The 25,929-nt window shown below is 48.7% G+C and overlaps 1 protein-coding gene across 1 annotated transcript; it reads right to left on the bottom strand.

Moving 5' to 3' along the window:
• Positions 1 to 820: 820 nt before the first annotated feature.
• Positions 821 to 24,540, bottom strand: LOC110198611 (anoctamin 7 like 1). The gene is given in 25 exon segments (XM_020973006.2): positions 821 to 1,439; positions 2,078 to 2,212; positions 2,986 to 3,076; positions 3,180 to 3,325; positions 3,900 to 4,105; positions 4,424 to 4,560; positions 4,889 to 4,986; positions 5,576 to 5,630; positions 6,264 to 6,375; positions 8,823 to 8,925; positions 9,427 to 9,525; positions 9,729 to 9,866; positions 14,342 to 14,485; positions 15,887 to 15,912; positions 15,915 to 15,967; positions 16,089 to 16,143; positions 16,226 to 16,391; positions 16,606 to 16,716; positions 16,830 to 16,887; positions 18,285 to 18,421; positions 18,597 to 18,704; positions 19,320 to 19,471; positions 19,856 to 19,961; positions 22,928 to 23,118; positions 24,489 to 24,540. Coding segments are annotated over 25 exon segments (2,721 nt in total). The 3' UTR covers positions 821 to 1,397.
• Between the last annotated feature and the right edge of the window lie 1,389 nt (positions 24,541 to 25,929).

Here is a 25,929-nt window from a genome sequence, read left to right as displayed (position 1 = left end):
CTGCAGTTGGGGTCACAGAGCCTGGGTGGGCACATTTTCATTCTACTATTTCTTACCTGTGTGACCTGGGGGCAAGCTGCTTCCTTCCTCTGAGCCCTCCGGACCCTCCTCTAAACTGGGGACAAGATGACCTCCAACATCCTTTCCAGCTTTAGATCATGAGATGCTTGTCACCTTATCCCTTCAGGGGTCAGGAGATGGCGCCTTGAGGCAGAGGATTTCAGACCTCACAGCCCTGCTGACTTCCCTGTTCCATGGGGGATGGGTCCCACAGGACATGGGATACAAAGATTGCCACTTCCTCCACCCTCAACCTTGGGGAGAGGGGGGCCTGTCACAAGATGGGGAGTGGGGGGACTTTAGAGTCCTGTCAGTTACTTTCTCCTGGTGGGAACGAGTTCCACAGGGTAGGATCTCCCTGAGACAGATGGCACAGCCCTAGAGGCAGGAAAGAAGCAAAAACCTTGCTCCCCTATTCCAGGGCCCTCTTCCTTTGCCTCAGTGGATAGACAGCCCTGGACCTGGAGTCAGGAAGACTCATCTTCATGAGTTCAAATCCAGCCTCCGACACTCACTGGCTGTGTGACCCTGGAGAAGTGACTTAACCCTCAGTTTCCTCATCTATAAAATGAGCTGGAGAAGGAAATGGCAAACCACTCCAGTATCTCTGCCAAGAAAACCCCAAATGGGTCACAAAGAGTCAGATACGAGTGAAATGACTGAACAACATCCCACTCCAAATTAAGGAAGGGACCCAAATGCCCACACTGCCTCCTCCTCCTCCTCTTCTTCACTTCTCCCCATCACAGAAGTCCCACGATCCAGCTCACAGTTGCTATTTATTGGTAGCTCTGTCCAGAGAGCGGCACATGCCAGGAGAGAAGAAAAGGCATGCTGGGCTGAGGGGAGAGGGCACAAGGGCTCCCTTGAGCTCCTTGGCAGGACCTAGAAAGGGGAAGGAGGTGGGGGGACATGGTGAGATGGGGGGCCAAGATAACTTCCAACTCTAGGAATTCAGAAAAGCTCTAAAATCTGGGAACCCCCATTCTCAAAAGCCACTGGGACACAGGCCATCCATTCATTCTTTTACTTGGTCATTCATTCACTCACTCACTCACTCACTCATTCACTCTCATTCACTCATTCATTCATTAACTCATTCATTCACTCATTCACTCATTCATTCATACAACTAACTTTTATTAATTGCCTAATAATTGGGGAGAAGATAAAAAATTTAGATATAAAGATCATCAGAAGGGTTAGGGGATGAGGAAAGATCGGAGAACCCAGAAGATGGTTCCAGAGACTTCTTTTAGCACTTTGCACATGCTCTGACATCTCTGCCTGAGGTCAATGGTGTCAGATGCCCTCCTGGGGCTTTGGCTCCTTCGATCTCAGTGGACTCTCTTCTGGGGGCCTAGGGAACAGGTACCCTGCTGTAGCGGGAAAAGAAGGAAGCTCACTTGGAACAGCTTCCCAGGCAGAGCTGGGGCTGCCCAAAGAGGGCTATATTGGGAGCCACATGGTGTCAATCCCCTACTCTGCTTCCACCATCTGTGAAATGGGGGGAGATGAGCTAAAGGACAGTCATGGGTCCCATCCACCCCTAAGGCTATGATCCCATTGCCAGGGACACAAAGTGGTCTAGTGGAAAGAGCACTGGATTTGGAGACACAGGCCCTGGGTTTAGATCCCAAACTGGGCTACTTTTGACCTGTGAGACCTTAGACAAGTGCCTTCCCCTGTCTGAGCCTCAGTTTCTTTCTCTAAAATGAGGGGGCTATGAGAACAGTTAGGTGGCACAGTGGATAGAACACCATCCTTGGAGTCAAGAGGACCTGAGTTCAAATCCAGCCTCAGACACTTGACACTTACCAGCTGTGTGACTCTGGGCAAGTCACTTAACCCCACTGCCTAGCCCAAAAAAAAAAAATTAAAATGAGGGGGCTAGCAGAGATGATCTCTATGGTTCCTTTCAGCTGTAACTTTTATGATCTATGTCCAAAGGCAGAGGGACCCTGGATATCAAGGACATTGTCGGGCAAAGACCTGTCTGGAGCCGGGGGGCCCTCACCGAAAACAGGACATCTTGGTTGTCAGCCAGAGCCTGCTTGGCCAGGTAGCGCTCTCGCTTCACCTGCAATGCCAGGTCTGCAGGCACATCAGGCACCAGCCAGGCTATAAGCCGAAGGAAGAAAAACACGACGTGCTGGAGGAGACACAGAGACAGAGAGGTGAGGGAGACAGGAAGGAGGATCAGGGTATGGCACAGGAAGAGAGAAGGACCATGGGACCTGGGTTCTGCCAGCAGGGCCAGCAGTTCTCTGCCCAGGGATGCTTCGGGGCTCAGGTGATTGGTAAGGAAAGGCAGAGAGAGAGAGGGGAGGAGTAGAGAGAGGCCGGACTTCTGAGTCAGGAGAAACTTGGGTTCAAATCTGGATTCTGGCAATTGCTATACAACCCTGGGCAACTCACTTTGCCCACTCCCACAGCCTCAGTTTCTTCATATGTAAAATGGGAATCGTAATAATCACATTACAGAGTTCATTGGATAGTGGTGAGAAAAGCACTCTGTAAACTTTAAAGTATTAAGAAATGGGAATTATTGTTGTTATTATTCACAGCCACAAACATAGATCTAAGAAGGGACCTCAAAAGTCCCCTGGTCCAACCCTCTCCTTTTATAGATAAGGAATCTGAGGACCAGGGAGATTCCAATCCCAGCTCTGACACTATCTCTGTGGCCTTGGGCGGTCACTTCCCTTCTCTGGGCCTCAGTTTCCCCTCCTGAAAATGAGGAGGGTGGCTCTTCCATCTCTAGATCTCTGAGATCATGAGATATGGCATTTTATCTTGATCCTACTGATCACATCATCATCCAGGACTGGTCAGTCCAGTGGCAGCCTGGAGATGGTGGTTAGGGATAGGGTGAGGAGGAAGCAGATGAGAAGGGTCAGCCCCTCAGCTCAGGGGGCTCCTTACCTCAAATGCCAGGATGAAACCCAATCTCACAGCCAGCAATTTCCAATAGAAGAGGGTAAAATCCCCAGTTTCATCCCGGAAGGCCTTGTACCTGGGGTCAGCAAGGAGAGGGAAGGGGGCACACTATAGGCATCCTAATACACACATGCCCCTTCCCCCTGCCTCCTGCCCCCCATTCTGCTCCTCGCCCACACCTGCAGGGGGTGTGGTTGCCCTGGGCCAGGTAGGCACGGGGTGCCTGAGCCAGGGTGAAGTTCACATAACCCTGCAGATGAGTGTGGTGCTCATACTGGTATAGGAGACGGGGCAGGAAGTCCGAGGTGAAGGCAATGAGGAAGGCCTGGGGGACAAAAAAGAAGGTCACAGGAGAGAGATCTGTTTGGGGTCCCCAACTCCCAGTAACCCAGGGTGTTCTTGCTTCTTCCTTCTCTGACTCTCCAACGAGAGTCCCAGGCCTCTGTGGCCTGGTTCCTGATCTTGGATCTCCCCTTTCTGATCCCAAGACCCCATTTCCATCTCCGAGCCTCAATCTATTCTCTGATCCCCGACTTCTGGGTTCCTAGCCTTTGGTCCCTGGGCTTTGATCTGATTCCCAAGCCCTCCTCTGATCTCTGAGCTCTCAATTGCTCATTCTCATCTCTGCTCCCTAGAGCTCGAGCTCCTACTTCTGATCCCTGATCTCCAATCCCCCATCTCTGATCCTGATTCCTAGTGATCTTCAATCACTTAGATCATTAAAACCTTCTCCAGTACTTGCCCTGAGGCCACAATGCCCAAGCCCCAGTTTCTAGACTCTGATCCTAATATTCAATTTCTGAGCCCCAAATCTCAGCTCTGATTCCTGATTCCCACTTTTCTGATTTCTGATTCATAATCCCTGCTCCCTGCCTCCCCTGCCCACAACCCTGGCTCACGTTGATAATGACCGACAGATGGGCCATGGTCTCCAGGATGAGCAACCAGACGCCGATGCCCTGGGCCCGCTCGGCCACAGGCCGCCGATACTCACACACAAACTTGTGGGCGTCCAGGCGGATCTCCACCCAGTTGTTCAATAGTGCAAAGAGAGGTGCCAGGGGGAAGGCAGCCACGAAGATGGTGATGAAGCCAAACTGTAGCACTACAGGGCATGGGGGAAGCTAAGGGTCAGATCTCCCCTTAACCTTGCATTCTCAATAGAATGTAAGCTCTTTGTGAGCAAAGTCTTTTTCACTTTTTGCCTTAGTTTCCCTAGTACCTAGCATGGTGCTTGGCACAAAGTAGTAAATGTTTGTTGACTGACTCCTTGGTCTTGAAGATGCTGGGTTTGTGAGAGCTCAGGTCCCAAGGGCCATAGTATGGTCCTACTCCCTGTGGAGAGCTGCCTGGTCTATCAGTCACTCCCATCAAATCCCACCTCCCCCAATGGAGGGGGATATCTGGGGTATGCCCAGCTCACCCATCTCCAGGTACTCCTCAAACAGTCCTTCACACTCGATGAGTTCATAGTCATCCTCCCAGCGTCGCGGGTCATGCCCCATTTGGGCTCCCCACAGGCTTGCCAGTTGCCGCTTCTGCCACCAAGCTTTTATCTTCCTATGAACATGAAAGATTGTGTGTGGTTCATCCTTCATTCTCAAAGAGAACCATGACATCAGGAAGACGATGCCATGACTTGCAAGTGAATTGGATTTAGGTGAGGCAGGGCTGTGCAAAGTCACCAGCCTCACTCTCTCCTGTGGAGCCATCTGCGTCCAGTGACTAGACATAGATTAGAACAACTGGAGATGGCCCAGCACACGGAGGATGGAAGACGGAAGAAAGAAGGACTAGGGAGCCCTGATGGCCCCCAGGTAGATTCCCCCCTCTGCAGGCCCCACCTGGCTGGTGCCCCCAACCCGCTCGGCACCCACTGGGAACTCACGGCAAGACAAATTCCTCCACATTGTTGGCCAGCTGTTTGCCCACCATGATGATGAACAACTGTTGAGCTAATTCAATGAGGCAGCCACCAGGTCTACACTGCGGGCACCAGAGAGAAGCCCCATCACCCTGGGCCCTCAGGGCATAGGACAGGGCCAGTGCCACCCATCTACACTTCACAGGTGGAGATAACCATTGTCACCTTCTCGTACCTCTTGGCATAAGACACATTCATTCATTCAAAAAGCATTTAGAAGTTCCTCCTAAGCGAGAGACTGTAGCCCAGTGGAACACCTGGGCTTCAGTCCTGCCTCTGACACCAATTGGCTGTGTGACTCTGGACAAGTCACTGAACCTCCCAGGGTCCCAGGCAGGTGCTCATCTGCATTGATGGAGTGACTTTCCTCACCAAGGAGTTCCCCACATATGATAAAAGCACAGGTCTGAAACACCACCACAAAATGTGGAGGTTCTGGGGCCACAAAGACCAAAATAAAATATCCCAGCCCTCAAAGAATTTACATTGGGTTAGGAGGAAACACCCCTTGTTACCTTCTGTCTCCTGTCCTTCTTTTGTGGGTACTGGCCCTGACATGCCCTGATCCACAGGGGCTGCAGAGATCGGGGGGAAGCATGCAGGGTCAGGGCTAGGGGTCCTCCTGGGCCTGCCTGCTCAAGAGGTACTCACATCCTCATTCCTCATGCCCAGCAGTATGCCATATTGTCCAGGGTAGCCCACAAGCCTGCAGGGCCCAAACCACCAGTTGGACTTACCAGCCAACACCATCCCCAAATCTACTCACAAACAGGCCAGGAATTCATAAACCTTAAGTTGGAAGGGCCCTTAGAACACAGAATGTCAGAGCTGGGAGGGCCCTTAGAACACAGAATGTCAGAGCTGGGAGGGCCCTTAGAACATAGAATGTCAGAGCTGGGAGGGCCCTTAGAACATAGAATGTCAGAGCTGGGAGGGCCCTTAGAACACAGAATGTCGGAGCTGGGAGGGCCCTTAGAACACAGAATGTCGGAGCTGGGAGGGCCCTTAGAACATAGAATGTCGGAGCTGGGAGGGCCCTTAGAGCACGGAATGTCAGAGCTGGGCAAGTTAGCTTCTATGTCTTAGGAAATTCTCCAGGACTTGTTATAATAACTAGCGTTTATACAGCACTTTAAGGTTTCCAAAATGCTTTACAGATACTATTTCATTTGATCCTCAAAACAACCCTAGGAAATAGGTGCTCTTATACTCATTTTACAAATGAAGATTGTAGATAAACAGAGGCAAACAGAAATGAAATGATGTGCCCAGGGTCACACCGCCATTAAGTATCTGAGGCCACATTTGAAATTCAGGTCCAGCTGCCACACCCACTCACCTGCCTTTGAAAAAGGCCACATAAAAGGGGGAGGAGTAGAAATTGATGAACTGGAAGACGAAGACTTTAAAAGTGAAGGCATCTTCATGAAGGGTCTGTGTCCGGTGCATCTCTGGGGATTTGTGGGGAAGGGATTTTGTTGAATGGAAGTAAACTAAAGGTAATCAGAGGTCCAGCTGGGGAGAGACCAAGACCACCCCTAACATGGTCCACCTTTCTTGCTTTTCTTGATTCGCCCAATATTGACCACAGAAGTTTCTGGCTTGCTTTCCCTTCCCCACTCTAGGAACTCTCAGGAGTATTTCACAACTCTGCGGGCTCTGGGGACCCTTGGGTGCCAAACACAATGGCAGGAGAGGCAAAGTTTGCTCTTGGGTCTCAGAAACTCAGAATCTCAGAGGTGAAAGGGACCTTAGAGACCATCCCAGCTGTGCTTGAATTAGAACCCTCCCTTCCCCTGTCTATGACATACAGGACAAGTGATCACCATCCTCTGCTTGAAGACCTCCATGAGGGAGCTGTTAGGGAGGTGGAGTAGATGAGGCCCTGGACTGAGAGTTAGGCAGAAATCTCATTTGCTGCTGCCTAGCTGGGTGACTCTGGAAAAGTCCATCTGTGCCTAAATTCCCTTAGCTGCCAAATGAGGGGAGTGGATTTCACAACCTCTAGGACCCCTTCCAGCTCTACATCAGTGCTCCTAGGAGCTCCCAAGGCAGCCCATTCCATTGGTGAACAGCTCTAAATTTGAGCAAGTTTCCCTATATTTGTCTTTCTGTGACTTCCTTCCACAGATTCTAGTTCTTTCCTCTGGTACCATGCAGACTATGGCCTATTCCTCTTCCAATACGTGTCAGACTTGAACTCTGGTCTTCCTGATTCCAAGGCTAGCCCTCTGCCCACCATGTTGTGCTGCCTCTCCAGTGCCTGGCACAAAATAGGCACTCAATAAATGTCTGTTGATTGATTGTATGATTTGGGGGTATATTAATTGGAGCATAGTATTTGGAATGAGGTCTGCTAATCCTACAGCCTGGTCAGGACCCATCTGCAGTCCCAGGTTCACTTCTAGGCATCCTATTTTGTCAAGGATATTAACAAGAAGAAGCATGTCCAGAAACGGGTGACCATGATGGGAAAGGGACTGTAGGTAGGTTGCACCACCTGAAATATTATTTTGCTCTAAGAATGATGATGGGGATGGTTTCAGAAAGTCCTGGGAAGACTTATATGAACTGATACAAAGTGAAGTGAGCAGAACTAAAGAAACAATGTATATAATAATAGCCATATTGTAAAGATAATCAACTCTGGAAGACTTAGGAACTGTGATCAACTCAAGGACCCACCACAATTCCAGAGGACTCATGGCGAAACATACTATCAGTCTCCAGATGGAGAATGGATGGACTCAGAGTACAAACTGAAACATATTTTCTTTTTTCTTTTTCTTCTTCAACACGGCTAATGTGGGAATTTGTTTTGCACAACTATCCATATTTATAAGAGGTTTTGTTTTTCTTACTTTCTCAATGGGCTAGAAATTAGGAGAAGGAGGGGGAGAAAACTCAGAACTGAAAATAATAAAATAAAAATAAATTTTAAGAAATTAAAGATTATATCTCGGGGAGGGTGGGGGGAGGAAGAGGGAGAAAAATTTTCAACTCAAAAGAATATGGAAGTGATTGTTGATAAATCAAAATAAATTAATAAAAGTTTAAAAAAAAGAAATTAAAGACTATACCAATTGTGGCCTGGTTGAAGGAACTTGAGTTGTTTAGCCTAGAGAAGACTTGAAGGGGAAATGAAGAATTCTGTTTCCAAGTATCTGAAAGGCAGGTCCTGTGGAGGAGAAACTAGCTTTGTTCTGCTTGACTCCAAGGAGCAGAACTAGGAGGGATGGGTGGAAACTACAGAAAGGTAGATTTAGCTTTATGTAAGGTGAAATTTAGAGTGTTAGCTCTCTGTAACAATTAGAGCTAACCTAAGGTGTTATGAATAAGCTGCCTTGGGAGATCACTGTAGGATTGCCATTTGTTACTAGTGAGACCATATGGCCAAGGGGAGTCAAGTACGACCAAGGTTCACATCCTGCCTGTGACTCTTAACTTCAGGGAACCATAGACAGCTCTCTAGGGCTTAGCTACTAAGTTACAGAAGGGTGCGATCTGCTTTGGTGAAGGAAGTTCCCACTCTAGGAGATCCCAAATAGGGCAAAATTAAAGTTCATACGATCACAGATTCAGAGTTAGAAGAGATCTTGAAAATTATCTGCTCCAACCTGCTCAATTTACAGATGAGAAAACTGAAACCTAGACGGGTGAAGTAACTTGCCCAAAGTCACACAGAGCCAAGATTTGAACTCAGGCCTCTTGATTTCACTGGAAGACTTCAAGCAAAACCTGCTGCTCTTTTGTCAGGTATATTCCTACTCAGGTGGAGTCTAGAAGGTCTTCCAATTCTCAGACTATGCACAGCTGGTTGAAGTGCTTTGTGATAATGTTGGACAGAGGCCACCAGACTCCCCTGAACCCCCCCCGGCCCTGTCCCAGCCTTACTGACCCCATTTGGTGAGCTGCTCCGCTAGCGAGGTGTACACCTTTCCCATCAGGAGAATCAGCACCAGGTTGAGGAAGGTACTGCTGATGTTGGCAATGTTGCCAGCCTGCAAAGCAGCCATTGCTGGTTACCTGGGACCGCCTGCCCCTCCCTGCCCAGGCCCACCCATGAAGCCCACACCCTGATGCCTGCTTCTCTCCCTCCAGGGGCTCCTCCCTGCTCGTGTGCAGAGTCCACCAACCACCGGGGACCAGGAATCAGGGAGGCGCCTCCCCAGAGTCACCATGGAATAGGTGACAGGGTTTACACCTGGCAGGGACCTTAAAACATAATGTCAGAGCTGGGAGGGCCCTTAGAATAATCAGGCATGGATGGGAACTTGTAAGATCATGGTGTCCAGCAAAGGAGTAACCTGAGGGCCAGAGAGGAGAAATTACTCGCCCAAGGCTACCCAGCAATTAAGTGGCACAGCCAGGATTCAGATCATCTGTTTTTCATTACATTATCTGCCTGGAGGCCAGTTGTGGGAATATGAGGAAGGGCAAAGACGGACATCACCACCCCCTCCCCCACGCCTTCCTCTTCCCTGCCCTGCAACAGTCCTTGCCTGGGTCATGAGCACAGGGTTGCCTGTATGGAACATCACAATACTGACAATGCCGCGGTACATGATGACGGATACCAGGAAGATCATCACCACACACAGCTGTGGGGCCAGAAGCATGGGAGAGTCAGTGCCTGGGAAATGCCTGCTCAGATTGGGCCCGAGGCTCTGCCCCAGGAAAGGCTGCCTATCACCCTCTCTATTTGTTGGTTAGGCCTCCGATCCTTCTCCCACCAGCCTGCCCGCTCTGGCCTCTCCCGGGCTGAGGCCATCCCATGCCTTCCTCCTACCTCCCAGCTCCTCACCATGATGAGGATGGCCATGGATCCAGTGACCATGCGGGAGAGGCGGGCCCTAGAGGGGAAGTAAGGTTCTTTTAGTCCAGTTACAGGGTTCTGAGCCATCTGAGGTGCCATAGCTGCAAACTCTGGGCGGGGACGTTCCTGACAAAGATAGAGGATGGGGCAGGGATTAGCTTGGCTGGCTTGACATCCTGAATGGCCAACATAGAAGAAAGGACAAGGTGAGGGGAAACTGGGGCAGTTTGAGGCTAAGAGCCCAAGAGCCCTGAGGATGCTGGGAACAGAAGCTCTTACTACTCCCTCCATCTCCAATTGGAACACCCATCCATGTCCAAATCCTCCCATCCTTCAGCCCTCACCTCCTCCAGGAAGCCTTCTCTGATCTGTTCTGCTCACAGTGCTCTCCCTTCTCGGATCTCCTATAATAACCCTATTTAGTATTAAAAAGCCACCCATTTCAGGAATAGACCAAAATGCAAACAGCACAGGATTTGGAGTCCAAAGAGAAAGGAAAGAAGGCAATAAGTGTTTATACAGCACCTGCTACCTGCCAGGCACTGTGCTAAGTGCTTTTTACAAATATTATCTCATTTGCTCCTCACAACAACCCTGGAAGAACAACCCCGCAAAAGAGGTGCTGTTGTTATTCCCATTTTATAGTTGAGGGAACTGAGGCAGACAGAGGTTAAGTGACTTGCCCAGGGTCACACAGCTAGTAAGTTTCTGAGGCAGATTTGAACTCAGATCATCCGGACTCCAGGCTCAGTGCTCTGTCCACTCTGTCACTAGCTTCCTCTAAGGAAGTCTAGATTCAAATCCTGGATCTGTCACATACTACATGTGTGACATTGGGCAAATTGCTGGACCTCTCTAGCTCTAAATCTATGGTCCCATGATTCTTCTTATTACTACCATTATCTTCTTTTCATCCTTTCTGATGGGGTTCAGATAGAAAGAGCCAGATAGTTCAGATAGAAACAAGTTGCTGCTTTGCTATTACTCTTTTATAGTTTAGGTTCTTCAAACTAAGGCTCAGATGAATAAAATCTTGTATTTCATAATTAAATAAGAGTATTGGGATGTAAATCATCTTTGGCAGACTCCTAGAACAACTCCAGCAGCAGGCAGGATGATGGGGTTGATCTACACCCCTTCCTGTTCCCATATGGTTTTGATTTCTTCTCACTAGATCTCTATGTTTTGAAAGTTTTACATTCTATGAGGTTTGGAGATTATGAATGTTTGGTATGGCAACATCTGTTAACACATTGTTTTCAGATTTCCATGTGTCAGTGCATACCTGGGCAGTCATGAGTAACAGCTTCTGTCTGTAATGATGCTCCTGTTTCAATATTTTGCTCTTTTCCCATTTTGCAGAGAAGCTAGAAGATTTGGTTATATCATCCCTTGCCATGACTCTTCTGTCATTTATCATATTAATGATGGGAATATTTTCTACTTCTTATTTGATATCACATGTTTTTGTTGTGTGCCATATAGGTAGCCAGGAATTTTATTGAAGAATTCTCTCTCCTCTGATTTCCCTAAGTCTCTGTGATCAAGTCTTTTGGGACTTTTGCTTTTAAGTATTGATTAAGGATGTTGATAATTTATGATATATTCTTGCTTCCTGGTTTCCATTCTACATGCCTCTTTTGGGATGTCTTTAACTGGGGGAGACGGTGTTCACATTTCCTACAGCCACATACCAATTAGGTACTGATGTGATCTTTCAGTGTCTTTCTGCAGATATCCAATAGTTTTCTTAAGCCAATTCTGCCACAGTGGTATTTGACCCACATCTTTAGGAGTATTCCTGGATCACTGCACTCTTCTTCCTCTGCTCCTTACTGGCAACGGTCAAAGCACATATCATTGTTGTACATAGGTCCCGTACATAGATAGGAATCCTCTTACACTCTGTCAAATATAATGGGAACATGTGTTCATTCATGACAGTCAGAGCAGATCCAATGTTTCTGAATCACTCTATTTTGGTATAATTGCTCAATTAGTTGACTTCATGCTACCAAACTCAAAAAGGGCTTTTTGAAATTCCAGCCCATCTGCTTTTCAAAATCACTCAAGACATCACCATTATTTTTGCCATCAGTTTTGTTATCAGCTTGCACCCTGGAGTCTGTGTTAGGTGGAGATTTTGATGCCTTCAGATTCTTCTGTTTCTCCCTCTTCTGATTTTGTTTCTGCTTTTGTCTCATCTAATCTGAATTAAGGCAGGAAGTGGCTTCTCAAGAGTTCCCTGTGTTCATCTGCAATGTGCTGTTCCATAGCTGGGAGCTGAGAGCATTGCTGACAAAAAGCAGAAGGAATCCCTTACTAATGACTGGTAAGCCTTGCTACCAGTTTCATCAATGATATAATACTGGACCATAATAAGAGGATTTATATCTACAGTCTATTTCACGTGTACTTGTGTTTTTTTGCCCACTTTCCTGGTCAGTGCCAGCCACCCTGAAGCTCCAACAGGTGGAGTATTTGGTAAATTTCAGATTTGACCACGTGTCTTGTCATCTTGAATGGGCACCATTTACTCGGCTGTTCTCTACATCAAGCTAATCACCATGAGTGTTTTGAGTGAGGCCAATCTGTAGCCCTAAGCATTCTGTCCATTTTTTAGTTTCATAGGAACAGTTACATCACACTGGCCAGGGTGTGAACCCAGTCCGTGGTATCACCAGATCTCAATTGGCCAACATTCAGATTTCTGCCAAGCCTTCCCAGCTACCATGGTACAATTTATACTGTTTGTACATAAGTGTTTGCAAGTTGTTTCCCCCATTGGACTAGAAGCTCTCTGAGAGCAGGGACTGTCTTTTACTGTACTTTGTATTCCCATCACAAAGAACAGTGATGGCACATAGCAGGTGCTTAGTAAAAGCTTGTTAACTTGACTTGGCCCAGAGTGCTGTTGTCCCTGCCTCAGGACATGGATGCTGGGTTGGCTTTTTTGGAGGGGTATTATTTTTATTATTGTTATTGTTATTATCTTATTCCTTTTATTTTTAATGAGATTCAGAGAGAGAAGTCCTGAGACAAGTAGCCCTCCTGTTAATATTCTTTAATATTGTACAAGTGGATAAAAAGGACAGTTTTGTGGATGAATAAAAGTATTAGGATGGAAAATAATCCCAGGCTCCCTGCAAGCATCCTTAGAACAACTCCAATGGCAGCCAGAACAATGAACGTGGTATGTACCTTATCCCATTACCACATTCAGTCAGTTAGCCAATCAACATTTATTAAGCTCCTACTATGTGCCAGCCACTGTGCTAAGAACTGGATATATAAATGTGAAAAAGAAAATCCTTGCCCTGAAGGAGCTTACAGTCTAATGAAGGGCGGTGATAACACACAAAAGGAAGAAGAGGGGGAAGGAAAGTACCCAGTTTGGGGGCATGATGGAGTCCATTCCAAAGGAGTGTGGTCATTTGGGTCTATATATTTTGAAAGCTTTTCTTATCTAGGCAGCTTGGAGATGATCAGTATTTGGATTAGCGACATCTACTAAAAACGCTGTTCTTGAATTTTTTGTGGGGCAATGTCATGTCAGGGTGGTTGGGATCAGTGATTCTGTTTGTGTTGGAACTCTCTGGTTTCAGTATGGTTCATTGGCTGAGTTCTCCAGTATATATCTAGATCTGTATTTGTCGTCTGTCTGTCCATGAAAGAGAGAGAGCTTTTGAGGCATAATTCCAGCTGCCTGACCAAGTTTTCTTAGATATTCATTAGTGCTAAATTTTTATAGCCAGTGGTGATGATGTCTCTCAATTTCTATCATCTTGCATAATTAACACTGAACACAAAGACCAGTCTCTTTAGGGAGAACTTTTCCTTAATTTCTGGTAGCAATGACCTGGTCCTGAATTGCCATCATAAACCTCTCCATGTCTAGAAGTAAGTCCACATGACTCAGATATATTTTTTAATGCTACAGACTGCTGGTCAGTTTCACTTGGATGTTTGCCACAGAAGGCCTTTTGAGTCTATGCCTGGATCTTAGCCATATTATTTATCTGTTTGTTTATCATAAGATGTTTCATTTAACTCTTCTTATGTCTTCAACTGGTCTCCCCTGATGTGGGTTTCTTGAGGTCAAAGATTATGTCTAATTCTTAGGAACACAGAAATTAGAAGTGAAAGGGATCTAGAGACCAGCTACTCCAATCCCTTTATTTACTGAGCACTGGAGAAGGTAAGGGACACAGCTATTAAGTAGCAGTAAGGAGATTCTCCACTCAGCCACTATGCCACCCTGTCCCCCTCTGTGAATCCCCCACAGTCCCTAGCCCAGAGTCTTAGCATAGTAGGCCTTGGTCAATCTTTGTAAACTGATCCTTGTAAACTACTAAGAATTTGGAGAAATGGGATATCTGAAAATTTTAAACTCAAAAGCTTATGGAAGTGATTGTTGATAATTCAAAATAAATTAATTTAAAAACAGAAATGGGATATCTGGAACACAGGGCCCCTGAGAAGTTAAAAAAAATGGGAACCTGGCCATCCTGTGCCAGGACGGCCCTGAGGTTGGGTCTCGCTAAATGCCAGCAAGGGCTTGGGAAGGAACCTAGTGTGGGAGTTGAGGAGGGGGAAGTTACCTCCTCCTCCTGGAAGTCTGCACAGTCCCAGTGGTGGGCCAGAGTGGCATTCTTCCGCCTCCAGTGCTCCAGGAAGGCCATGGCCCAGAAGGACATGAAGATGCTGAAGAAGACGGTCCCTGGATTGTCAAAGAGGTAGCCCAGCTACAGGGAGAAGAACAAGGGACCTGGGGTGGGCCTGGGACCCTAGTCCTCTAGGCTCATTGATAACAGAATCTTAGTTCTAGAGCCAGGAGAGACCTCAGTGGTCATCTGCTCCAATCTCCTCATCTTTCAGGTAAAGCCCAGACAGGGGAAAGACTTTGCCAAAGGTCACATAGCTAGTAAGCAATGATAACAATAATAATAGCTAGCACTTTCAGGTTTGCCAAATATTTCATATATGTTATATCATTTGATCCTCACAGACACCCTGGGAAGCTCTATTATTATCCCCATTTCACAGGTATAGGAACTGAGCCTAAAAGCCAGAGGCACTGAGCTAATAAGTGTCTTAGGTAAAATTTGAACTCATGTCTTCCCAGCTCCAAGTTTGACACTCTATCCCATGCTGCCTGCAAAGCCTATTGAAACCTGTGTCTCCTGACTCCAAATATAACGTGTTGGCGACTGGGGGACCAGGCTACCAACTCAATTCAATTCAACAAACTTTTATTAAGCACCCACTCTGTGCCGGTCATGCTTGGCACTGGTGACACAAGGACAAAAATGAAAATGGCCCCTGCCCTCAAGGTGCTTAGAGTTTACTGAGGAAAGACAATTTGCATACAGACAAGGAAATACAAAATATGTGCAAAGTAAATTACCAAGTGATTTGGGGAGGTGGGGAGGAGTCATGAATGGCCCCTTGAGCCGATCCTTAAATAGAGACAGGGATACCAAGAGGGGATGGTAAGGAGGGAAGGCATTCCAGATATGGAGGACCGAGCGCACAAGAGAACAGGCAGAAATGCCACGTCCTCTGGGGAACAGCAGACTGTTGGGTTGGAATGCACAGTGCATGTGGTGGGGAAATGGGAAATCAGTCTGGAGCCAGACTGTAAAGGACTTGGGATGCCAAAAAGAGAGGCTTCTATTTTATCATGGCAATAGGGAGCCATGCAAGCTTCTTGAGCAGAGGAGCAAATGGGGGGGAAATTTTTAATTTTTAAAAATTGTAATTTAAAAAAAAGCACTTAAGTGTTTACTCTGTACCAAGCACTGTGATAAGAAGTGAATATGGAACAGAAAAGGTAATGCAGTCCTGGATGTTAAACAAGCCCACACTCCAGTGGAGGAGATAATACATTCAGGGGCAGGACAGATGCAAGACCATGGCAGTCCTAAGAATGCAGGGGCAAACAGGGTGCAAATGAGGAAGCTGAGGCAAACAGCAGCCAGGGTGGGTTACACAATCAGGCCTGGACTTTAGTAATATCAACTTAGCAGCTGCATGGAGAATGGCTTGGGAAGGAGAAAGGCCAATTTCTAGGCACTGTAAGGCGGGCTTCTAAGCCCCGCTGGATCAGATTCCCCCACCCAACTTTCCATACCTCTCTGGCTCACCTTGGCCATGGGACAGATCTCCGAGATGTAGCACAGAGTGGGCACATGATGAGGGTGCCCCCGCTGGTACAAATCTCCTCCCTGAAGGCAGAGGCTGAGGCTAACTGGAATGCCCCCTGTACCTGCCCTCCCTCCTCTAGTGCCCAGGTGCCTGACTAGACACGCGGACAGGCCACTCCAGGCATGCCCTGCACACACTCACACAGGGGTGTTGGTGCCCACAATGGCAGCAGGCAGTAGCCAGGCGGTGTAGAAGCCTGGAAAGGCAGGGAACAGGGTGATAAGAGCCTGACCAGCACTTATCCAGGAACATAGCCCCTGACCCTACGACCACCTCACCTAGCCAGGCAAAGTAGATAGCCACCTTCTCCCCAAAATGCTCGCGTATGTGGTCTAGAGGCTGGTACTTGTGCCAACAGCACCAGCGTGCCCAGTAGGCATACAGAAACTGCCGAGGGTTCAAGTCTGCGCCAGGCACGTGATACCCAGGCAGCTCAAAGGGGCCCTGGGAAGGAAGAGAGTCAGAAGGGTGTGACAGGGGGTGGCCAGAATCATCAGTAACATCATTTCACATCTGGATAGCACTTTCAAGGTTGGGCAGATTTCCGTGCTTTATGTGCATTTGATGCCAGAAGCAGCGGTCTGGAACCAAAGCCAGGAACCAAAGCCTGTTGGATCCATTTCCCAGGGAGATGCCTAACACATCTGGGAGCTTCTACCTCATGCAATGGGAAGGCAGCAGTGTAGACCCCCTCGGCCAGCAGGCGGGCAATACCCATCTCCGTATGTTTCCGCTTCCCGTACATTGTGCGTGCTAGGATCTCTGCCACCTGCAGAGGGAGGGACCCCTCGTGTCCAACTGTACAGTGGGGAGGGGTCTGAGCCATCCCAGGCCATCTCAGCACCCACTCTGTTCCTCTTTCCCCAGTGGGCAGTCACTCACCACACGATGTCTCTGGGTGTTGGAGAAGTAGGAATCTGGAGAATCGCTGCCTAGAAACCTGCAGTGGAGGCAGAGCCCAAGGCAGGTCACAACCCTCACATTCCAGGTCCGAACTCCACGGTGGCCAGGGCTCGAAGCCAGCAGACATGCCCACACCAACCAAAGCTGATCCAAGCTAGAGGTGGAGGCCAGGCTGCCCAGCTTGGCAAACAGAGGCACAGACTCCTTTCACTCTCTCCATTTCAGTTAAATTAGGTGACTAGCCCAGTTTCCCACATGTAACACTCCACTGACCATCTCTACATCTTTGCACAGGTAATCTCTCATGTCTGGAATGCATTCCCTTCCCCACCTCTGTTCACAGCATCCTTGCTATGCTTCAGTTATTCTCACTCACATCCCACTCTTCATGGCCCGATGTGGGGTTTTCTTGGCAAAGATATCAGAGTGGTTTGCCATTTCCTTCTCCAGCTCATTTTGCAAATGAGGAAACTGATGCAAACAGGGTGAAGTGACTCGCCCAGGGTCACACAGCTAGGAAGTGTCTGAAGCCAGATTTGAACTCAGGAAGATGAGTCTTCCTGACTTCAGGTGCAGCACTCTATCCACTGCATCATCTAGCTGCCCCCATCACAGAACCCTTAGCTTTCTTCAAAGCACAGCTTCTGTGACCTTTTTCACACATTCCTTTCCTGATCCCCCTACTTGTTAGAGTTCTATCCCTTTCAGAATTATTTTGTATTATCCTTTGTTTTTATGGATCTTTGTACGTGTTACATTTACCACCCCTTTCCTCAATAGACAATTATACAAATAATAAGCATTTATTAAGCACCTACTATGTGCCAGGCACTGAGGATCCAAAGACACAAACATGGCAGTGGAATTAGACTATATTCAATGTACAACTCACATATAATAGGATTACACCAAATGAACGCGAGATAGATTGGGGAGGACTAGGTGGGAGCACTAGCAACTGGGGAAATGAGGGCAGGGATTGTATCTCATTTTGTCTGCGCCCTCAGCACTGGGCTCATTGCCTGGCCCAGAGAAGGTATTTACTAAAGGTTTGCTAAACTGAATCCCACTGAGTCGGGAGGGGGAGGGTCCGCAGCTCAACACAAGGAAGAATTTCCCAACCCTGAGAGCTGTTCCGAAATGGCACGGTACTGAATGAGCTCACCGTCAATGACAGGGTACCAGTGGAAGCTGGATTCCGTTTAATTGAATAGACATTTACCTGGCACTGACTGCATGCAGCGCTCCCTGCTTCCAAGGGGTGTCTGGCCTCAGGCTGGTGCTGGTTGAAAGGGTGGGGTCCCTTCCGGGCCTGAGAGGATACAGCTGAGCCTCTTCTGCTGGCAGTTCTCGTGGGGATGGGGTGGTTTGGGGCTGGGAGACAGTTGCTTAGAATGGGAGAAATTGGCCTTAGGGCCAGGGGTTACTACTCACTTGCTGAGCTTGGACCTGCGGAAGGCACAGGTATAGAAGTCCAGGGGCTTGTTGGGTACGTGTTGTTGCAAGGGGTTGGGGAGGCGGAGCTGACGCAGGATCTCAGCTGAGCCATCGGTGTCCGGGTTGGGCTGGACCTGTGGAGAGCCTTTCCTGGTCCCTCTTACCAGCCCCCCTAGGACGCAATGGAGGCAGGGCTCCCCGGTCCTACTTTCCTGTAGCCACCCTCACATCCGTTGCCAGGAGCTGGCATTCAGCAGCTCAATTGCTTCTGAGGCCCCGGGCCTGCCCATGCCCATGCCCATAGCCCACCTGCAAGGGTGCCCTCATGCACAGGTCCTCCGCGAAGTAAATCAGCACCTCCCAAGGGGCATTCAACTTCAGGTAATGCACTGCCCTCTGCTCCCCAGGGGTCTCCTCCTGGGTATACGATGAGGGTCAGAGAGGCCCAGACACCCCAAACCCTAGACCATGGGTCAGGACAAACACCTGCCTCTATCCACGCACACATACATACTCTGACCTAACAGCTGGAGGCCATGGGGATGTGGAAAGAGGGAAGGATCCCAGAATCTGGGAACCCTGGATGGAAGACAGGAGGAAGGGTCCTTAGAACTAGGGCCAGGATAGGAATTATGGTACTGGGCACAAATTCAGTTGGAGTTGGGAAAATACCCCAAAGTGTGGTGCTATCAAGCTGGGTAGCCCCTGGGGGACAACAGACGGGATCCTGGTGATAGGGTGGAGAGGGGTGGTGCCCTAACAGAATGGAGCAGTGCAGAGGATTAGTGTAGGGAAGAAGTGTGCCCCACCATGTTGGCACCCTGACAGTGAGGCTCTAGCCCAGTCAGAGCTTCAGTCCAACCAACTCATCCTTCAGGGGAAGGAACTGCACCTCAGAGAAAGGAATGAAGAAGGCACCCAGTGACTCACTGGGCACCTTGGCTGGGTACATCCCCAGGGAGAAGACCAGGAAGCAAAGGACATGAGGCCATGCATTGCTCTCATATCCCTTCTCAGCAGACCTGGCCTCACCTCCTCCAGGAGCAGCCCAGCTGCCTGAAGGTTCCTTTGGAATTTCTGCCACCATCTGTGATGCTGGAGCCTCTGCCACTCAGTCCTGGTGAGCCCCGCCAGGGCCCCCCTCTCAGGGAGCCACAGCTTCTCTTCCCACACAAGCACAAAGTCTGTTGGGAAGAGGGTCCTAAGTGGACACCTCCTCTCCATTCCCCTCTCCCCAGCTCTTATTCTGCACCTGACATGGGGGAGATCCTTGGGCATTCATTCAGTGGGAGGGAAGAAAACCAAGGAATTAAAAATCATTGTCTTTCAGTCTAAAAACATGTTAGGAAATAGAGTCCGAGTATAGTTGCTGAAATATGAAGAAAAAGCATGAAGCTGAGGAATTGGGGTTGGATTTAAGAAAACACTTCCCACTGCCAGGTGTGTATACAGGGAGGGGGGAGAGAAGTAGGATGAATTAGAAGTCCTCCCTGGAGGCAGGGGCATAGGTGACATGACCTCCAGCATCCCTAAAGGCTTGACCCATCTCCCTCTCACCAACTTCTCGCCAATCTTGGTTTTCCGATCTCGGAAATAGTTGCCCCTGGAGTCCAGAGAGGAGGTATGGGAGCAGGGGATGCAGATGGGGTTGTCCTTCTCCTCTTGCTGCCACTCCTGGGGGGCACGATTTGAGCTAGAGATGCAGCCTGTACTATACTGTGCCCAGCTCCACCTCCAGCCCCAGCTGTGCCAGCCCCTCCCTCCCACCCACCCTCCTACTGCCTGCTAACTATAGAGCCTCGAACAATGGAGCTGCTGTCAGGGATCTGAGAGAAGGTGCCCCTCAAAACCCCATTCCTCCCCTCTAATTTTCCTCACCCCTTAGCCCTCTCCCCTGGCCTTTAACTCCCTGGTCCAAAATCATCTCTTCCAGCCCTTTACTCCCTGAGGGTTATTAGGGAATTAATAACCTCCTCCCAGTCATTTCATTTCTCTCCCAAATCCTCAACTCTCATCCCTCTCCCAGCCCTCGACTCCCCCAGCTCTTGAGTCCCCACTCATCTTCCCCAGATCTCCCAGAATCAGAACCGAAATCCAAAGGCCATTCGGTTGCACTAAATGCCAAGAACCTCCAACAAGTAAGTGGTTATGCCCATCCTTTGCTAGAAGACCTCAAGTGATGGGAAACTCATTACCTCACAAGGCAGCTCATGCCATTTGGGGATGGCTGCAATTGTTAGATTTCTCCTTACTTACAGCCTAAATCTGCCTGGCAAAACCCCTGGCAAACTGTTCCAATTGGGTTTGAAGTTCAACAGAACCCTCAGATCTTTAGATCAACTCTTCTCCAGCCATGGCTACTCAATATTCTACTAATGAAGTGGATTTGTTGACCCTAAGTGTAGGGCTTTACATTTAGTCTTACTAAATTTTCTTATAATAAGGCAAATTCTACACTCTCCCCACCCCCAAAAAAAATTATTTTTCATTTTAGTTTGCCTCTATCCTGGAGAGATCTTTTGACATCTCTATCCCATTTGCCAACTCTTCATCCCAGCGTTGCATCTTTAGCAAATCTGATGAAGCCGCCATTTGTATCTTTATCCAAGTCACTGATAAAGACAGGAAGCAGACCCAAGGTCAAGCGCAGATTCCTGGGGCACTCCATTGGAGAACGCTCTCTGAGTTGGAAGTCAACTGTTCTTTGGGACTGACCATTCATTCATTTCCAAATTCCCCTAACTGTACTATGATCCTGCCAATATCTCCCATTTTGTTCATCAGGATTTCATGAAAGACTTTCAAATATTTTGCTGAAATCTAGGTAAGTTATAGCTACAGTATTTCTGATTTATCAGACTAGTAACCCTGCCAAAAATGGAAATCAGATTTTGGTATGACCTGCTTTTAATGGATGATTAAAAAAAAAAAGATCTTTATTATGTACCCGTCACTGTGCTAGGTGTTGGGGACTTAAAGAAAGGTGAGACAATTCCTGCCTTCAAGGAGATTCCATTCCAATGGTGGAGATAGTGCATAGAGACGACCACCAGAGGCCTTTTTGCCTAGAGAGTCTCCAGGAGGCTGAGTAGATGAAGCCAGATTGGCCTTTAGTAATCATTGCTTCCTTTCCCTGACAGTCTCCTATGATCCTTTTAAGAACACATTCTAGGGGCAGCTAGGTGGTGTAATGGATAGAGTACCAGCCCTGGATTCAGAAGTACCTGAGTTCAAATCCAGCCTTAGACACATAGCACTTACTAGCTGTGTGACCCTGGGCAAGTCACTTAACCCTGTTGTCTAGACACATTCTAGTATTTTGCCAGGAATTGAATTCAAACTCATCAGGCTACAATTCATAGGTTCCATTCTCTCCCTCTTTTGAAAATCAGGACATTTGCCTTCCTCCAGTCCTTCCCCACCTCTTCCATCTTCCGATGATGATGATGATGATGATGATATGATGATGATGATGATGATGATGATGATAGCTAAAATTCTGTAGTGCTTACTAAGCACCTTACAATTATCTCATTTGATCCCTGATCATGGCTCAACATCGACCCCCTTTACTCCTTCAGTACCTGACTCATCTGCTGATCCCTCCACTCTGTCCCCTCCCCATCCCTAGGCAACAGCTTCTCCCACATCCCTCACAATATCTCTCACTCTCTCTTACCAGCACCCCAACTCCAAGACTTTAACTGTCCTCCCATCTCCCCTCAGCCCTCCCCATTCCCTGGCCATTCTTCACCTGTTGGGTTCATGTGAAAAAAGGATCTCTCAGACCCCTCCCTGGCCATGGAGATCTCAACCCCCTACTCCAGACCTTGGCAGAGTACCTCCAGGGTTTAGGAGAGAGGGAGGGCATGGTGCCAAATTTTCAAAGGCAGAGCCCAGCTAGGCTTGGGTTCAGGGTCCTGGGTATAAAAAGAAAGTATGGGGGCTGGGTCAATCATAGAACAATCAAATTATGTGCAAATCACAGCCCCTTCCTCTGGGGTTCTCTCTTGGACAGGGTTTGGCTGAAGGTGGGGGAGGGTGGGGAGGTGAATATGTCTATGTGTCTATATAGCTATGCGGTTCTGAAGGGAGGCTGAGAGATCTGATAAGTTTTAGGAAGATATCTAAAGAACTCCCCTCTTGTTTGCTGGGGAGACGAATTGCATCACACTACCCTTTGGAAGATGTGGGATCCGAGAGGTCTCTACTCAGCACATGGGCTGTCCTTTCACTGCTCCAGATACAGAGCCATCCCCACCCCTGCCCAGCAACATACACACCCCTTAACACACCATGGCTGGAGACTAGTATCTTATTGATCCCCTGGATCAATGCCCTAATTTTACAGAAAGGGAAACTGAGGTCCATCAAGAGCAAATGACTTGGTCAAGATCACACAGTTGAATCCAGAACTTGAAGCCAGGTCTCCTAACTCTCGGGCAATGTTGTTCGTTTCCATGGCATCTTGGCAGAGCCCTCCCTCCCTTCTCCAGGCAGAGCCTGGGTGAGACGGCCATCCCACGGGGTGTCAGTGAGTCAAGAAGGGCATCTGGAGTAGTGCAGGCAGCCCTTTGGGACTGTTTTTGCCCATCGCTAACAGTTCAGTGCCCTCCCCCCACTCTGGGCCCGGCACTCACTTGGGCAGTAGCACAGTGCACCCCATTCTGCAGGGATCCCCTAGGGAGGTGGGCTGATCCTTGCTCCAGATCAAGTGGCAAATGGACACCCTGCTTCCTGGACGCTTTCTTCTTCATCCTGCTGACAGAAGGACCAGCAGGCTCTGGGTGTCCCCAGACCGCGCAGAGAAAAGGGGACCCAGGGACTGGGGCTCATTTCAGCAGCATCCCTGGGAACAGGACGGAGGGAGGAGGGAGGATGCTCCACCGTATTTCCTCACATCCTAGCAACCACCGAGCTCCTAAGGGGAGGGTGCCACTGCAGATGGGGTACCTAGGAGGCATCAATAATAACAGCTCGTGTTTATTACATAACATGGCACGAAGCTCTTTCTTCACAACACCTCTGCCATGGGGGAGTGGAAGAAAGGTCTGGGCCGAGGTCACCCAGCTGGCAACTAGCAGCACTAGGAGTAGAATCTGCCTTCTGGCCCAGATAAGTGATGTTAGAGGGGTGAGGCCCAGGAAGATTAGGGAGAGGAGGGCGCAGCAGAATCTGCCCTGGTGCAGAGGAAGGCGCCAGAGTCCTAAGTCAACTGTACCATATATTGTGTGACTCTGAACAAATCATTTCTTTTGTCTCAGTTTCCCTCCCTGTAAAATGAGGTGGCTACAAAGAAGCAAATTTAGGTTTGACGTCAGGAGAAACTTCTTCCTAATAATTGTTCCCTTGTTCAGTTATGTTTGACTCTTCCTGACCTCATTTGGGGTTTTCTTGGCAAAGATACTAGAGTGGTTTGCCATTTCATTTGCCAGCTCATTTTGCAGATGAGGAAACTGAGACAAACAGGGTGAAGTGACTTGCCCAAGGTCATACAGTAAATATTTGAGGTCACATTTGAACTCAGGTCTTCCTGACTCCAAACCAGGTACTTTATGCACTATGGCACTACCTGACCCCCCCAGTAATTAGAGCTATCGAAAAGTGGAATGCACCACCCAAGAAGGTGATGGGTTCCCCTTTGTTGGAGGTCTTTCACCAGAGGCCATCCATCATGTCAGAACAGAGATTCCTTTCAGTTTAGGTCAGGCTAGCTGGTCACCAAAGTCCTTCCCTGGGTTGCTAGGTGACACAGTGGATAGAGTGCCCAGCCTGGAGTCAGGAAGACTCATTTCTCTGAATTCAAATCTGGACTCAGACACTTACTAGCTGTGTGACCCTGGGCAAGTCACTTCACCCTGTTTGCCTCAGTTTCCTCACCTATAAAATGAGCTGGAGAAGGAAATGGCAAACCACTTTGGTATCTCTGCCAAGAAAATCCCAAAATGAGGTCACAAAGAGTCAGACACTATTGAAACCACAACAAAAAAGTCCTTCCCAACTCTAAATTCTGTGATTAGTTGAGTTCTAGAGGGACTCCAACCTCTTCCAGCTCTCACATTCTATATTCTAGAGGCTCTTCCTGCTCTGACTTCTGCTACCACACATACACCTGTGAAGAGACTAGGGCGTCTGTGGATCTGCCAGGGATGGTAGAGTTAGCAGAGAAGGCAAAGCCTGAGAGGAAGATACCATTCATACCTGGGTCTCCAGGTTGGCTGGGGGTTAGGTATTCCCTAAGGGTATGCACCATATCACTCCTGCTCCAATGTCCCATCTGGAAGGAGGGATGCATCCCCTCACCATACAGAACATTTGAGAAAAAGGGTGGTGTCCTGCACTAGCAGGGCATCCCTGGTAAGACCAGACTCCCTGGGACAGCTAAATGGCACAGTGGATAGACCACTGGCCCTGAAGTCAAGAGGACCTGAGTTCAAATCCAGCCACAGACCAAACACTTGACACTTACTAGCTGTGGGACCCTGGACAAGTCATTTAACCCCAATTGCCTTTAAAAAAAAGACCAGACCCCTTCCTAGTCAGAGTTGAGCAGCTGCAGGAGCCTGGGCCCCCTGAGAGCACCAGAGTCAGAAGGTCACAGACGTTGGCTTACACTGTTACAGGGGGCACTTGGTTTGGAACTGCAGAGGAAGTCCCAAGGGCCCAAGATAAGGATTCTCCATCCTGACTCTGGTTTCCCATCACGCCCAGGGAGAGAAAAAGCAAAGGACCCAGTGACGTCGGTAATGACTGGTCCTCCCCACTCTTCCCAAGGCAGGGGGTCAAAGGCTTTGTCTCTACTAGTTTCCCTATTTCAGGGGCATCGATTTAGAGGTGGAAGAGAACTTGGAGAGATGAGTCCAATCTCCTCACTTTACAGGTAAGAAAACTGGGACCCAGTGAGGTCGCGCTACCGCAGGGTCACACAGACCTTGGACTCCAAACCAACTGCTCTCTCCCCACCTGCACTCACACCCCGATTCTGATTTAAGGTTTACAAAGCCCACAGCATGGGTCACCCTAGGAAGTCTCTAGTCCAAGCATTAGCATCCCTTTTTACAGAAAAAGCAACTGAGGCTCAGAGAGGGCGAGACGCTGTCACTGGCATAAGAACTTTCAAACCCAGGCTTTCCCAACTACAGTTTCAGAGCGGCTTCCTCCATGGCGCCTGCCTCCCCTTCAAGAGCAGTGGTTCTGCCATTTGCATTTGCTCAGTTATTAGGAAAATTACGGGACAGAAGTGTGGGCCGTGCCGGGGTGGCCCCTCCCTCCCAAGTTTGCAGCAGTAGCTTGACTGCCCCTTGGGGGCACGCCTATTAAACACTGAAAGCAGAATGAGGACTGGGGGAGAGGCAGAGAGGAGACATCTCCGCAGTGCTGGGAGGAAGGGTCAGGCTCTCAACTCCTCAAGCTTGGGATGCCTCCAGCACCCACCTGGCGGGGCCAGGCTCAGACCTTCCGGGGAGGTTGTGGTCCAGTCCTGCTGGATCAGTTACTTTCCAAGGACCAGAGAGGGTGGCGGCACTGGGGCTCCTCCCTGACACCCTCCTCCCACGCTGGCCTCTAAATCTGGGGTTCTTAAAGCTACTTTTGTCATAGACCCTTTTGGGGGGATGTTTTTAAATGTATAAAATAAATTACA

This window comes from Phascolarctos cinereus, unplaced genomic scaffold (genome assembly GCF_003287225.1).
Source record: "Phascolarctos cinereus isolate Bilbo 61053 unplaced genomic scaffold, phaCin_HiC Scaffold_726;HRSCAF=1367, whole genome shotgun sequence".
NCBI lineage: Eukaryota > Metazoa > Chordata > Mammalia > Diprotodontia > Phascolarctidae > Phascolarctos > Phascolarctos cinereus.
The sequence above is the reverse complement of the archived record's forward strand: the minus strand, read 5'-3'. Positions and strand labels throughout refer to the sequence as shown.